The sequence below is a fragment of the Mauremys mutica genome, chromosome 15 (genome assembly GCF_020497125.1).
Source record: "Mauremys mutica isolate MM-2020 ecotype Southern chromosome 15, ASM2049712v1, whole genome shotgun sequence".
Classification (NCBI taxonomy): domain Eukaryota; kingdom Metazoa; phylum Chordata; order Testudines; family Geoemydidae; genus Mauremys; species Mauremys mutica.
Genome location: NC_059086.1, coordinates 19236305 through 19249984, shown reverse-complemented (window position 1 = coordinate 19249984; position 13680 = coordinate 19236305). Strand labels below are relative to the sequence as shown.

General features: G+C 74.0%; 2 protein-coding genes across 3 annotated transcripts; one reads left to right on the top strand and one right to left on the bottom strand.

The window, feature by feature from the left end:
* Positions 1-493: 493 nt before the first annotated feature.
* LOC123350551 (izumo sperm-egg fusion protein 3-like) lies at positions 494-4036 on the top strand. Its single transcript, XM_044989184.1, has 7 exons — positions 494-1151; positions 1420-1494; positions 1757-1846; positions 2111-2169; positions 2530-2662; positions 3267-3357; positions 3823-4036. The coding sequence occupies exons 1-7, from the start codon at positions 899-901 to the stop codon at positions 3896-3898; spliced, it is 777 nt and encodes a 258-aa protein (XP_044845119.1). The 5' UTR covers positions 494-898; the 3' UTR covers positions 3899-4036.
* A 256-nt stretch (positions 4037-4292) lies between these two features.
* On the bottom strand, positions 4293-8054 carry IZUMO2 (IZUMO family member 2). 2 transcript variants are annotated; one of them, XM_044987912.1, is made up of 7 exons: positions 7788-8054; positions 7428-7502; positions 6820-6906; positions 6684-6704; positions 6066-6146; positions 5642-5765; positions 4293-4496 (listed from the first exon to the last, which is right to left on the bottom strand). In XM_044987912.1, exons 1-7 carry the CDS (start codon positions 8014-8016, stop codon positions 4454-4456), a joined length of 660 nt encoding a protein of 219 aa, XP_044843847.1. In that variant the 5' UTR covers positions 8017-8054; the 3' UTR covers positions 4293-4453. The 2 variants fall into 2 exon arrangements, with proteins under 2 accessions (XP_044843847.1, XP_044843848.1); XM_044987913.1 differs by lacking the exon at positions 6820-6906.
* Positions 8055-13680: the final 5626 nt, after the last annotated feature.

Sequence of the window (13680 nt, the reverse complement as noted above, 5' to 3'; positions counted from 1 at the left end):
GTCACAGAGTCTCCGGGCGATGCTCTGGAACTGCTCCCTACGAAGCCCGGCAGGACTCTGGTGAAGTCTCCTCTCCGTGAGCAGCCTGGCTCCAGGGCAAGAAGCTCACACGGCTTCCACCTTCCTGGGTCTGGCCCCGGAGCATTCAGCATCCTCTGCCCCTCCGTGCGCTTCCCCCAGCGAGTCCGCCCAGGCGGGGTCCTGGGGCAGCCAGAGGGTCCTGCACCCCCACTTCGCAGTCAGACGTGACTCTCAGCCAGCCAGTAACACAGAGGTTTATTCGATGACAGGAACAGGGTCTAAACCAGAGCTTGTAGGTACAGAAACCGGACCCCTAAGTCAGGTCCATCGTGGGGCCAGGGAGGCCCAGACCCTGGGGGTCTGGGCCTCCCTCTCTTTCCCCAGCCAGCTCCACACTGAAACTCTGCAGCCCCATCTCTGGCCTTTTTCCCTTTCCCCGGCCAGGAGGCCACCTGATCTCTTTGTTCTCCAGCACCTTCAGCTGGCACCTTGCAGGGGAGGGGCCCAGGCCATCACTCGCCAGGATTTCGGCCATTCTCTGCGCAGACGCCATCGCACTGGCCCTCTAGGGCTCTGCAACAACCACACACCCTGATCCCACCACCTAGATACTTAAGAACTGCACAGGGGAAACTGAGGCACCCACACAGTATTCAGAGAAAACATTAAGAACATTCCCAGTTCGTCACACCGCCTCTTCTGCCTCTGACATCACTTCCTGTTCTACACCTACTCCTCTCCTTAGATCCCAGTTCTGTTTGTGACATCATTTCCTGTGTTGCAGCCAAACCTTTTAACCCCCTCTTCTGCCTACGATGTCATTTCCTCTCCGCCCAGGAACACTCTGCCCCTCTGGCTCTGTGATGTCACCGGGGCGATGAGGTCACAGCGGGGCCGGGGATCCGTGGCCATGTCCTGCTCCCTCCTGCTCCTCCTGCTGCTGCTGCGCCCCCGGGGGGCGGGCAGCTGCCTGCACTGCGACCGGCCCTTCCTGCGGGGGCTGGGGGTGCTGCTGGGGGAGGCGGTGCCCTCTGAAGTGCCCAACCGGGACGCCCTAATTCAGCGCCAGGTCGAGGCCTTTGAGCGCCTCTACAGCACCCACCTGCCAGAGAAACACCACCGGGTGCTGGGTGCGTGCCCCTCCCCCGGGGGTACCTGGGCTGGGTTGGCAGGGGCTGCGGGTCGGGAGTGAGGGGCACCGGCAGGACTGGGTGGGGGAGGGGGCCCAGGGCTGGGCTAGCAGGGCTGCGGGTCGGGAGTGAGGGGCACCGGCAGGACTGGGTGGGGGAGGGGGCCCAGGGCTGGGCTAGCAGGGCTGCGGGTCGGGAGTGAGGGGCACCGGCAGGGCTGGGGGGGGGGCAGAGAGTGCCCCCTTTGACCCCTTGGTTCCCTGTACAGATGTCCGCAGGATGCTGGCTGTGAAAGCTGCTCTGAGCGGCTGGCTGAGGGCTCTCAAGGAGACGCCCTGGAAAGGTGAGTGTGTGTGTGGGGTGAGTCTGGGGAGGGCTGAGAGTGGCCCAGGCTGAGGGGGGGCAGGGCTGGGGGTCCCAGGGGGCAGGGACGCTGGGCAGGAGCCGGCAGTGGCCGGGAGTGGGGGGCGGGAGTGGGGCTGTGGGTCTCTGAAGGGGGGTGTGGACCACGTGACAGGTGCCCCCCATGTCGGCTGGCGTTGGGGGAGGGGTGCCAGGTGCGCATGGGGCCTGCTGCCCCCCAGCAATGTCCGTCTGTCCCCCAGGGGTTCACCTGCTGCAGCTGACGCTGGCCCAGCACCGCGAGTCCCTGCGAACCCGCCTCCGAGAGGCCCTGGAGAGCTTCGCCGACGTGGGTAAGTGCCTCTGGAGACGGGGGGCTGCCCCACCCCCCCTTCCCGCCCCCCATGGGACGGCCAGGGACTCCCTGTCTCCAGCCCCATGAGACGCAAGCAGCACTTCGGGCGGAGCGGGGAGATCTGGGTCCAGAGGCCCTGAGATCAGGGTAAGGCCCTCTGGGCGGTCGGCGGGCGGTGGGGGGCTCTGACGGGCGTGGGGGGCAGGGAGTGCCCCATGGGAGGGGGGCTCTAACGCTGCGTCTGCCTGTGCTTCCCCCACAGCCTGCTCCGAGGACTGCAGTGAGTGTGGCCCCCCGGCGCCGACCCACAACCCCCTGCCAGCGCCCCCTAGAGGGGACAGGCCCCGGGCCCCCTTCCCTGCCCCCTGAGCCAGACAGTCCCTGCCCTGGGGCTGGGTGGGAGCCGGCGCCCCCTAGAGGGGACAGGCCCCGGGCCCCCTTCCCTGCCCCCTGAGCCAGCCAGTCCCTGCCCTGGGGCCGGGTGGGAGCCGGCGGCCCCTGGAGGGGACAGGCCCCGGGCCCCATTCCCAGCCCCCCTGAGCCAGCCAGTCCCTGCCCTGGGGCCGGGTGGGAGCCGGCGGCCCCTGGAGGGGACAGGCCCCGGGCCCCATTCCCAGCCCCCCTGAGCCAGCCAGTCCCTGCCCTGGGGCCGGGTGGGAGCCGGCGGCCCCTGGAGGGCAGGGCGGGGTCTCCCTGGGGGTCCCTGACCTGGTCCCCCCTTTCCACATCCCAGCGGTTTCGGAGGGGCCAGTTCTCGACTGCTGGACCTGCCTTCGGATCAATGCCCAGTGCTTCGACGGGGAGCTCTGCGGAGGTAGCTGCTGCTGGGGGGCTGGGGTGGGGGGCAGGGCAGTGGGGGGAGGACAGGGGGGCTGACGGGCAGTGAGGTGAAGGGGGGGCTGATGGGTAGTGGGGTGAACAGGGGATTAGCAGGGGGTGTGGGGTATGGGGGTGTTGGGGGGCAGTGTGGTGAATGGGGGTCAGCAGGCAATGGGGGGTACTGGGGGCAGTGGAGTGAATAGGGGTCTGGGGGGCGGCAGGGGGTGTGGGGAACTGGGGGTTGGGGGGCAGTGGGGTGAATGGAGGCCTGGGGGGCGGCAGGGGGTGTGGGGTACTGGGGGTTGGGGGGCAGAGGGGTGAATGGAGGCCTGGGGGCAGCAGGGGGTGTGGGGTACTGGGGGTTGGGGGGCAGTAGGGTGAATGGAGGCCTGGGGGCGGCAGGGGGTGTGGGGTACTGGGGGTTGGGGGGCAGTAGGGTGAATGGAGGCCTGGGGGCGGCAGGGGGTGTGGGGTACTGGGGGTTGGGGGGCAGTGGGGTGAATGGAAGCCTGGGGGGCAGAGGGATGAACCAGGGGTCTGCTGGTCAGTGGGGTGGAGGTGGGGGGGGCGCTCGGGGCTCACCCCCTTCCTGTCCCCAGAGGAGGACCCACGGGACGCGGAGAGGAAGGAAATCACCCTCTATCTCTTCCTGGTCTGCCAGTCCGTGCTCCTGGCCTCGGCCGCACTGCTGTGAGTGCCCTGCCTGGACCTGGGGGGCTGCCCTGGGTACCCCACGTTCCCTGCCTCTGACGCCCAACACCCACATTTCCCCCTTCACCTTCACGGCAACCCCGCCCCCATGCACCCCAAAACCTGGGCTCACCCCTGATTGAGGCAGATTCTGGGGGCCTCTGCCCCTCTGGGCTCACCGCAGATCCTGAAAGTGGGGTGACCCCACCTAGCACTCAGGGGATTCTGAACAGCCCTCCCAGAGCCGGGGATAGAACCCAGGCGTCCTGGCTCCCAGCCCCCCTGCTCTAACCCACTTGCCCCCATTCCCATCCCAGAGCCGGGGATAGAACCCAGGCGTCCTGGCTCCCAGCCCCCCGCTCTAACCCACTAGCCCCCACTCTCCTCCCAGAGCCGGGGATAGAACCCAGGAGTCCGGGGGGGGGCGGGGGCGGGGGGCCGACCCTGACAGCCGCTCTCCCCTAGGTACTGCGTGTGCTGCCGTCACCGCAGGTGGCTGGAGGACAGGGCCTGGGCCGGACCGGGCACGTGGCTGTGCTAGCCAGGTGAGGGACTGAGAAGGGGGCAGCGGGACCCGGACCCCCAGCCCGAGGGGGGCAGCAGGACCCAGCCCCTCCCCCACCTGGGCATGCCAGGCCCCACGGCTTCCCCAGTGTAAGCCTGGAAATAAAATACTGGTGTAGTTTGTACAGAGATTCCTCACTGGGAGTGGGGGCTAGTGGTTAGAGTGGGCAGGGGCTGGGAGCCAGGACTCCTGGGTTCTCTCCCTGGTCTGGGAGGAGAGTGGTGCCTAGTGGTTAGAGCAGGGGGCTCGGCGCCAGGACACCAGGGTTCTCTCCCCGGCTCAGGGAGGGGAGTGGGGTCTAGTGGTTAGAGCGGGTCGGGGGGTGGGGGCTGGGAGCCAGGACCCGACCCAAAACCTTGTCTGTGTTTAATTTCAAGCTGGGGCAGGAGGGGTCTGAGATGTGGGGGCCGGGGGCTGGCGCCTCCTGTCTGTGATCTCCACCTCGGCGGCTCCAGCGTCCTTCCAGCCCCGGCCCCAGGCGGCTGCCGGGCCCCTGGCCCCTGGCCCCGGGCCGGGGTGCGTGTGCGGGCGCTACTGCCTCAGGGACCGCTGGTTCCTCCAGTAGGTGACGGCCCTGGGGGGCGAGAGACAGAGTCAGACGGGCCCGGACAGCGACCGCTCGCTCGCGGGGGAGGCGGCCGTTCTGGGGGGCTCCGGAAATGCAGCCGGCTTGGGGGGGGCACGGAGGATGCGGCCGGCTCGGGGGGGCACGGAGGATGCGGCCGGCTCTGGGGGGGGCACGGAGGATGCGGCCGGCTCTGGGGGGCACGGAGGATGCGGCCGGCTCTGGGGGGGCACGGAGGATGCAGCCGGCTCTGGGGGGGCACGGAAGATGCAGCCGGCTCGGGGGGTCTCAGGGGGTGCAGCCGGCTCGGGGGGGGGGGAGCACGGAGGTGGCGGCCGGCTCGGGGGGGGGGGCACGGAGGATGCAGCCGGCTCGGGGGGGGGGGCACGGAGGATGCAGCCGGCTCTGGGGGGGCACGGAGGGTGCAGCCGGCTGGGGGGGGGGCACGGAGGATGCAGCCGGCTCGGGGGGGGCACGGAGGGTGCAGCCGGCTCGGGGGGGGTCTCAGGGGTTGCAGCCGGCTCTGGGGGGGGGGCACGGAGGGTGCAGCCAGCTCGGGGGGGGGGAGCACGGAGGATGCAGCCGGCTCTGGGGGGGGCACGGAGGATGCAGCCGGCTCGAGGGGGTCTCAGGGGGTGCAGCCGGCTCGGGGGGGTCTCAGGGGGTGCAGCCGGCTCTGGGGGGGGGCACGGAGGGTGCAGCCAGCTCGGGGGGGGGAGCACGGAGGATGCAGCCGGCTCTGGGGGGGGGGCACGGAGGGTGCAGCCAGCTCTGGGGGGGGCACGGAGGATGCAGCCGGCTGGGGGGGGCACGGAGGGTGCAGCCGGCTCGGGGGGGGGGGCACGGTGGATGCAGCCGGCGCGGGGGGGTCTCAGGGGGGGCAGCCGGCTCTGGGGGGGGCACGGAGGATGCAGCCGGCTCGGGGGGGGGGTACGGAGGATGCAGCCGGCTCGGGGGGGTCTCAGGGGGTGCAGCCGGCTCGGGGGGGTCTCAGGGGGTGCAGCCGGCTCTGGGGGGGGCACGGAGGATGCAGCCGGCTCTGGGGGGGGGCACGGAGGATGCAGCCGGCTCGGGGGGGGGCACGGAGGATGCAGCCGGCTCTGGGGGGGCACGGAGGATGCGGCCGGCTCTGGGGCGCGGTTTCTCTCACTCACGCGGCGCTCAGCACCAGGAAGAGCAGGGCTCCCATGCTCAGCACCACGGAGACGCCGGTCCGGGCGATGGCCGGGCCGGGGGCCGGGGGCCGGTACCGCAGGGAGAGCCGGGCCTGGGAGTCCACTGTGATGGGGAGGGGGGTTAGGAGCTGACAGAGCTGAAGGCCCCTCCCGAGCATCCCCCCCACCTGCTGTCTGCCCCCCTCAGCGCTGACCCAACCACGACACCCCCCACGTGGGGGGCTGGGGTCAGGGATATCCCCGGGCATCAGCTCCGTGCCCCTCCCTGCCCCACGGCCCTGCTGGAGCCCCCGTATCCCCCCGACCCTGCACCCCACGCCCCGCTGGACGTCACGCTCATCTGCCCATGCCCACCCGACCTCTCCCTGCCCCCCACCCCTCTGCCCCCCAGCTCCCCCCCTACCAAGGCAGTGGTGCTTCTTCAGACACGCGGCTTTGGCCTTCCTGCAGCTGGTGCAGTCGAAGACGTCGTAGTAGAGCCAGCCTGGGAAGGGGGAAAGCGTGAAACCCCCGGACCCCCATCCAGCCCTCCCCATCCTGTGCCCCATTCCCTGCCCCCCTGAGCCAGCCAGTTCTTCCCCCTGGGGCCAGATCGGGGCCGGCGCCCCCTAGGGGGACAGGCCCCCTGCCCCATTCCCTGCCCCCCTGAGCCAGCCAGGTCCTCCCCCCGGGGCCAGATCGGGACCGGCGCCCCCTAGGGGGACAGGCCCCCTGCCCCATTCCCTGCCCCCCTGAGCCAGCCAGGTCCTCCCCCCGGGGCCAGATCGGGACCGGCGCCCCCTAGGGGGACAGGCCCCCTGCCCCATTCCCTGCCCCATTCCCTGCCCCCCCTGAGCCAGCCAGGTCCTCCCCCCGGGGCCAGATCGGGACCGGCGCCCCCTAGGGGGACAGGCCCCCTGCCCCATTCCCTGCCCCCCCTGAGCCAGCCAGGTTCTCCCCCCGGGCCAGATCGGGGCCGGCGCCCCCTAGGGGGACAGGCCCCCTGCCCCATTCCCCGAGCAGCGATGGAAAGTCGACTTACCACAGGTTTGGGGGTTACAAGCTGGAGAGAGAGAGAGAGAAAAACCGATCGTAGCCCCAGACTGTGACTGAAGGGCCCCCCAGAACTGGGGGAGGGGCTCAGGGGGAGCCCCGCCCCCCTCCCCGGGAGCTGGTACCTTTTGCCTGATGCTCCTTCAGAGCCGATTTCAGCTCCATGGTTGTTCTGCGCCTGTAAGCGACCAGCGCGTCCAGCAGGGCCTGGTCTGCGGACAGATGGGGGAGTGACTCCGGTGCGGGGGGTGCTGTGGGGCGCAGGGCTGTGGGGCACTGGGAGGTGCTGGGAGAAGGGGGGTGTGGGGTGTGGGGCTGTGCGGCATGGTAGGGTGCCGGGGCCATGGGACTGTGGCACGCTGTGGGGTGCTGGACTGTGGGGGGTGGGGCTGTGGAGAGTGGGACTGTAGGGTGCAGGGCTGTGGGGCACTGTGGGGTGCTGCTGGTGCTGTGGGGCACGGGACTGTTGGGCACTGTAGGATGCTGGGGGCGCTGTGGGGTGTGGGACTGTGGCGTGCTGGTGGTACTGGGGGGCGCTGGTGGTGCTGTGGGGCGCTGGTGGTGCTGTGGGGCGCTGAGGGGTGCTTCGCGGTGCTGGTGGTGCTGTGGGATGCTGGGGGCTCTGTGGGTGCGGGACTGGGGGGCGCTATGGGGTGCTGGTGGCACTGGGGGCACAGGACTGGGGGCCGCTGTGGGGCACTGGTGGTGCTGTGGGGCACTGTGGGGCTGTCACCTGTTAGGGCGCTTCGTTCCAGGCCGGCTGCCGTCAGCCTCACACGGTGGATCAGGGCGTTGATGCTGCTCAGAGCTGGAAGGGGGGAGAAAACATTGGCCCCAGGTGGACTGTGATGCCCACCCCCCATCCCGCCCCCTGCAGCACAGCGCCCCCTAGTGCTGCCCTGGGGCCAGCCCTGAGTGCCAGGGCAGGCGGGGGCTTGGGGGGTTGGGTACAGAGGGGACAGTGGAGTGTTGGTGGATTCAGACCTCACCCTTTCTGCCCTATGGCTCCCCCACCCCATGCAGTGTCCTCAGGCTGTGCCCACTGGATACCCCCAGTTGTGACCCACAGAGGTCCCCGGGCCGTGCCCCCTACCGGCCGTGCCCGCAAACTGGCTGGTGGCGTAGTGGCGGAAGAACCCGCCCTCCATGCCTCGCAGCAGGGCCTGGGCCCGCGCCCGCAGGCGGCTGTCGCGGATCTGCTGGGGCACCAGGCCGGTGCGGAGCGATTCCAGGGTGCTGCGGATCTGCCGGTCGCACTGCAGGCAGCCCCCGGCCCCCGCCGCCAGCCAGGCCCCCAGCACGAGGGGAGCCAGGAGCGCCATGGCGCAGCCCGGTGGGACGAGTTCTGCCTGTCCTCAGCCCCGCCGCGCGCCAGGCACCAGGGAGAATCCTCGGGGCGAGGGTGACCTCACAATGCAGTGTGGGATTGTGGGTACGGTGTGGGCAGAGGAGTGTGTGGGTAGAGTCGCGCTGGGCGCCGCCCAGACACAGAGTCGCTGAGATCGGGGCCCCGTCGGGCCGGGCGCTGCCCAGACCCGGAGTCACTAAGATCAGGGCCCTGTCGGGCCGGGCGCTGCCCAGACCCAGAGTCCCCGAGATCGGGGCCCCGTCGGGCCGGGCGCTGCCCAGACCCAGAGTCCCCGAGATCGGGGCCCCGTCGGGCCGGGCGCTGCCCAGACACAGAGTCACTGAGATCAGGGCCCTGTCGGGCCGGGCGCTGCCCAGACACAGAGTCACCGAGATCGGGGCCCCGTCGGGCCGGGCACTGCCCAGACACAGAGTCACTGAGATCGAGGCCCCGTCGGGCCGGGCGCTGCCCAGACACAGAGTCACCGAGATCGGGGCCCCGTCGGGCCAGGCGCTGCCCAGACACGGAGTCGCCGAGATCGGGGCCCCGTTGGGCCGGGCGCTGCCCAGACCCAGAGTTACTGAGATCGAGGCCCCGTCGGGCCGGGCGCTGCCCAGACACAGAGTCGCCGAGATCGGGGCCCCGTCGGGCCAGGCGCTGCCCAGACACAGAGTCGCCGAGATCGGGGCCCCGTTGGGCCGGGCGCTGCCCAGACCCGGAGTCACTAAGATCAGGGCCCTGTCGGGCCGGGCGCTGCCCAGACACAGAGTCGCTGAGATCAGGGCCCCGTCGGGCCGGGCGCCGCCCAGACACAGAGTCACCGAGATCGGGGCCCCGTCGGGCCAGGCGCTGCCCAGACACAGAGTCACTGAGATCAGGGCCCCGTCGGGCCGGGCGCCGCCCAGACACAGAGTCACCGAGATCAGGGCCCTGTCGGGCCAGGCGCTGCCCAGACACAGAGTCACTGAGATCAGGGCCCCGTCGGGCCGGGCGCCGCCCAGACACAGAGTCACCGAGATCAGGGCCCTGTCGGGCCAGGCGCTGCCCAGACACAGAGTCACTGAGATCAGGGCCCCGTCGGGCCGGGCGCCGCCCAGACACAGAGTCACTGAGATCAGGGCCCCGTCGGGCCGGGCGCTGCCCAGACACAGAATCACTGAGATCGGGGCCCCGTTGGGCTGGGCGCTGCTCCGGGCAGACACAGAGCAAGAGAGATTCCCTGTCCCAACAATCGCCCAGTCTAACCGGACAACGGGTGGGAGGGGAAGTATAACGTAGCCCCCGCTTTGCCGTGCCCCCCCTGAGCCTGGCGGCCGGGTGTGTCCCCTCTTGGTGGGATGGGAAGACCCCACTCCCGATGCTGCTTGGTGCCCGGGCTGGGGGGTCGAGTGTGGGTGACAGCAGGGGGCTGTGGGGGTGGCACAGAGTGCCTGGGCCGGGAGTGTGGGGGGTGCCAGGCTGGCTCCTCCTGCCAGCCAGATCCACTGAATCCCCAGGCTTGGTGCTGGGCTCCGGAGGGCTCGCTCTCCCGCGGCCCGGCAGCTGGTGCTGTGTCATTGCAGGCAGGGTCCACGGCCGGGGCGGGCGGAGGAACCCCCCCAGCCTGGCAGCACCCAGTTCCAGCCCCTGGCGGCTCAAGCCACAAGAGGTCACGGCAACCTAGAGCTGCTGGGCGGGGCAGGGTGTGGGGGGTGAGCGAGCCGGCCCGGGGGGCTGGGCAGTGGGGGGTGAGCGCGCCGGACGTGGGGTGTGTGTGTGCTGGCCGGGGGGGCTGGGAAGTGGGGGGGGGTAGAGCGTGTCGGCCGTGGGGGCTGGGTAGTGGCGGGTGAGCGTGCCGGGCCCAGGGGGCTGGGCAGTGGGGGGGTGAGCGAGCCGGCCCAGGGGGCTGAGTAGTGGGGGGTGAGCACCCCGGCTGTGGGGGCTGGGTAGTGGGGGGTGAGTGTGCCGGGCCGGGGGGCTGGGCAGTGGGGGGGGGGTGAGCGCGTCGGCCATGGGGGCTGGGCAGTGGGGGGTGAGCGCGCCAGCCAGGGAGCTGGGCAGTGGGGGGTGAATGAGCCGGGCCGGGGGGCTGGGCCGGGGGGGAGTGAGCGCGCCGGGCCCGGGGGCGGGGACGTGGGGGGGGTGAGCGAGCCGGCCCGGGGGGGCTGGGCAGTGGGGGGTGAGCGCGCCGGCCCGGGGGGCTGGGCAGTGGGGGGGGGTGAGCGAGCCGGGCCGGGTGGCTGGGCAGTGGGGGTGAGCGTGCTGGGCCGGGGGGCTGGGCAGTGGGGGGGGGTGAGTGAGCCGGGCCCAGGGGGCTGGGCAGGGGGGAGAGAGCGAGCCGGGCCAGGGGGCTGGGTAGTGGGGGGTGAGCACCCCGGCGGTGGGGGCTGGGGAGTGGGGGGTGAGTGTGCCGGGCCGGGGGGCTGGGCAGTGGGGGGTGAGCGTGCCGGCCGGGGGGGGGCTGGGCAGTGGGGGGTGAGCGTGCCGGCCGGGGGCTGGGTAGTGGGGGGTGAGCGAGCCGGGCCGGGGGGCTGGGACGTGGGGGTTGAGCACCCCGGCTCTGTGGGCTGGGAAGGGGGGGGTGAGTGTGCCGGGCCGGGGGGCTGGGCAGGGGGGGGGGGTGAGTGCGTCGGCCATGGGGGCTGGGCAGTGGGGGGTGAGCGCGCCAGCCGGGGAGCTGGGCAGTGGGGGGTGAGTGAGCCGGGCCGGGGGGCTGGGCGGGGGGGGTTTGCGCACCGGGCCGGGCGGCAGGGCAGGGGGGGGGGGAGCGCGCCGGGCCAGGGGGCGGGGGGGTGGGGGGGGTCCCCGAGCCGGCCCGGGGGGGCGGGGCAGTGGGGGGTGAGCGCGCCGGCCCGGGGGGCTGGGCAGTGGGGGGGGTGAGCGAGCCGGGCCGGGTGGCTGGGCAGTGCGGGTGAGCGTGCAGGCCCGGGGGGCTGGGCAGAGGGGGGGGGGAGAGGAGCCGGGGCCGGGGGGCTAGGCAGTGGGGAGTGAGCGAGCCGGGCCAGGGGGCTGGGTAGTGGGGGGTGAGCACCCCGGCTGTGGGGGCTGGGTAGTGGGGGGTGAGTGTGCCGGGCCGGGGGGCTGGGCAGTGGGGGGTGAGCGTGCCGGCCGGGGGGGGGCTGGGCAGTGGGGGGTGAGCGTGCCGGCAGGGGGCGGGGTAGTGGGGGGTGAGCGAGCCGGCGCGGGGGGCTGGGTAGTGGGGGGTGAGCACCCCGGCTGTGGGGGCTGGGTAGTGGGGGGTGAGTGTTCCGGGCCGGGGGGCTGGGCAGTGGGGGGGGGTGAGTGCGTCGGCCATGGGGGCTGGGCAGTGGGGGGTGAGCGCCCCAGCCGGGGAGGTGGGCAGTGGGGGGAGAGTGAGCCGGCCCGGCGGGCTGGGCGAGCGGGGAGAGCGCACAGGGCCGGGAGGCTGGGCGGGGGGGGGGTGAGCGCGCCGGGCCAGGGGGCTGGGCAGTGGGGGGGTGAGCGAGCCGGCCCCGGGGGGGCTGGGCAGTGGGGGGTGAGCGCGCCGGCCCGGGGGGCTGGGCAGTGGGGGGGGTGAGCGAGCCGGGCCGGGGGGCTGGGCAGTGGGGGTGAGCGTGCAGGGCCGGGGGGCTGGGCAGTGGGGGGGGGTGAGTGAGCCGGGCCGAGTGGGCTGGGCAGGGGGGAGTGAGCGAGCCGGGCCAGGGGGCTGAGTAGTGGGGGGTGAGCACCCCGGCTGTGGGGGCTGGGTCGTGGGGGGTGAGTGTGCCGGGCCGGGGGGCTGGGCCGTGGGGGGTGAGCGAGCCGGCCGGGGGGGGCTGGGCAGTGGGGGGTGAGCGAGCCGGCCGGGGGCTGGGTAGTGGGGGGTGAGCGCACCGGGCCGGGGGGCTGGGCGGGGGGGGTGAGCGCGCCGGGCCGGGGGGCTGGGCAGTGGGGGGGTGAGCGAGCCGGCCCGGGGGGCTGGGCCGTGGGGGGGTGAGCGAGCTGGGCCGGGGGGCTGGGCAGTGGGGGTGAGCGTGCTGGGCTGGGGGGCTGGGCAGGGGGGGGGGGAGCGCGCCGGCCGGGGGGGCTGGGCAGTCGGGGGGTGAGCGAGCCGGCCCCGGGGGGGCTGGGCAGTGGGGGGGTGAGCGCGCCGGGCCAGGGGGCTGGGCAGTGGGGGGGAGCGAGCCCGGCCGGGGGGCTGGGCAGTGGGGGGTGAGCGAGGCGGCCCGGGGGGGGGGGCAGTGGGGGTGAGAGAGCTCTGCCGGGGGGCTGGGCAGTGGGGGGGTGAGCGCGCCGGCCCGGGGGGCTGGGCAGTGGGGGGGTGAGCGAGCCGGCCCGGGGGGGGTGGGCAGGGGGGGGGTGAGCGAGCCGGCCCGGGGGGCTGGGCAGTGGGGGGTGAGCGAGCCGGCCCGGGGGGCGGGGCCGGGGGGGGGTGAGCGCGCCGGCCCAGGGGGCTGGGCAGTGGGGGTGAGCGTGCTGGGCCGGGGGGCTGGGCAGTGGGGGTGAGCGCGCCGGCCCGGGGGGCTGAGCAGTGGGGGGTGAGCGCGCCGGCCCGGGGGGCTGGGCAGTGGGGGGTGAGCGCGCCGGCCCTGGGGGCTGGGCAGTGGGGGTGAGCGAGCCGGCCCGGGGGGCTGAGCAGTGGGGGGTGAGCGCGCCGGCCCGGGGACTGAGCAGTGGGGGGTGAGCGCGCCGGCCCGGGGGGCTGAGCAGTGGGGGGTGAGCGCGCCGGCCCGGGGGGCTGGGCAGTGGGGGTGAGCGAGCCCGCCCGGGGGCGCGGCAGGGGGGGGTGAGCGCGCCGGCCCGGGGGGCTGGGCAGTGGGGGGTGAGCGCGCCGGCCCGGGGGGCTGGGCAGTGGGGGTGAGCGAGCCGGCCCGGGGGGCTGGGCAGTGGGGGGGTGGGCGAGCCGGGCCGGGGGGCTGGGCAGTGGGGGGGGTGGGCGAGCGGCGCCGGGGGGAGGGGCAGGGGGGGGGGGGTGAGCCGGGCCGGGGGGCTGGGCAGTGGGGGGTGAGCGCGCCGGCCCGGGGGGCTGGGCAGTGGGGGGTGAGCGAGCCGGCCCGGGGGGCTGGGCAGGGGGGGGTGAGCGTGCCGGCCCGGGGGGCTGGGCAGTGGGGGGGTGAGCGCGCCGGCCCGGGGGGCTGGGCAGTGGGGGTGAGTGAGCCGGGCCGGAGGGCTGGGCAGTGGGGGGGTGAGCGCGCCGGCCCGGGGGGGAGGGGCAGTAGGGGGGTGACCCACCCGGCCCGGGGGGGCTGGGCAGTAGGGGGGTGAGCGAGCCGCGCCGGGGGGCGGAGCAGTGGGGGGGTGAGCCAGCTGGGCCGGGGGGCTGGGCAGTGGGGGGGTGAGCGAGCAGGCCCGGGGGGCTGGGCAGTGGGGGGTGAGCGAGCTGGGCCGGGGGGCTGGGCAGTGGGGGGTGAGCGAGCCGGCCCGGGGGGCTGGGCAGTGGGGGGTGAGCGAGCCGGCCCGGGGGGGCTGGGCAGTAGGGGGGTGAGCGAGCCGGCCTGGGGGGCTGGGCAGTGGGGGGGTGAGCGATCTGGGCCGGGGGGCTGGGCAGTGGGGGTGAGCCTGCTGGGCCGGGGGGCAGGGCAGTGGGGGGGTGAGCGCGCCGGCCCGGGGGGGCTGGGCAGTCGGGGGGTGAGCGAGCCGGGCCGGGGGGCTGGGCAGTGGGGGGGTGAGCAAGCCGGGCCGGGGGGCTGGGCAGTGGGGGGTGAGCGAGCCGGCCCGG